This window comes from Penaeus monodon, chromosome 34, assembly GCF_015228065.2.
Source record: "Penaeus monodon isolate SGIC_2016 chromosome 34, NSTDA_Pmon_1, whole genome shotgun sequence".
NCBI classification, from domain to species: domain Eukaryota; kingdom Metazoa; phylum Arthropoda; class Malacostraca; order Decapoda; family Penaeidae; genus Penaeus; species Penaeus monodon.
The window spans coordinates 31366115-31366317 of record NC_051419.1 but is presented as its reverse complement, the minus strand read 5'-3'; the positions used below and the strand labels follow the sequence as shown (position 1 = coordinate 31366317).

The 203-nt window shown below is 41.9% G+C and overlaps 1 protein-coding gene across 2 annotated transcripts in view; it reads left to right on the top strand.

Moving 5' to 3' along the window:
• The window catches only part of LOC119594722 (pre-rRNA-processing protein TSR1 homolog), a gene marked incomplete in the record, with an annotated part of 10907 nt that overhangs the window by 7842 nt on the left and 2862 nt on the right, over window positions 1-203 (top strand). For both annotated transcript variants that reach the window (XM_037943783.1, XM_037943782.1), the window contains 1 exon segment: window positions 112-203. In XM_037943783.1, coding sequence (XP_037799711.1) covers window positions 112-203 — 92 coding nt within the window.

Below are 203 nucleotides of genomic sequence, written 5' to 3'. Positions count from 1 at the left end.
GCTTTTGCTCATTGCATCTTCTGTTCACCCCACTGATATACTGATATTATTTATCCTCTCATTCATTCGGAAGAAGGGATTTATTATAATTCACTTGTCTTGTGTGCACAGAAGATGACAATGGTGAAGATGAAGACGAGATCGACAGTCAAATGGACAACAGTGAGTTTGCCCCTGTCGATGCCATGTCTCAGGATGGTTGC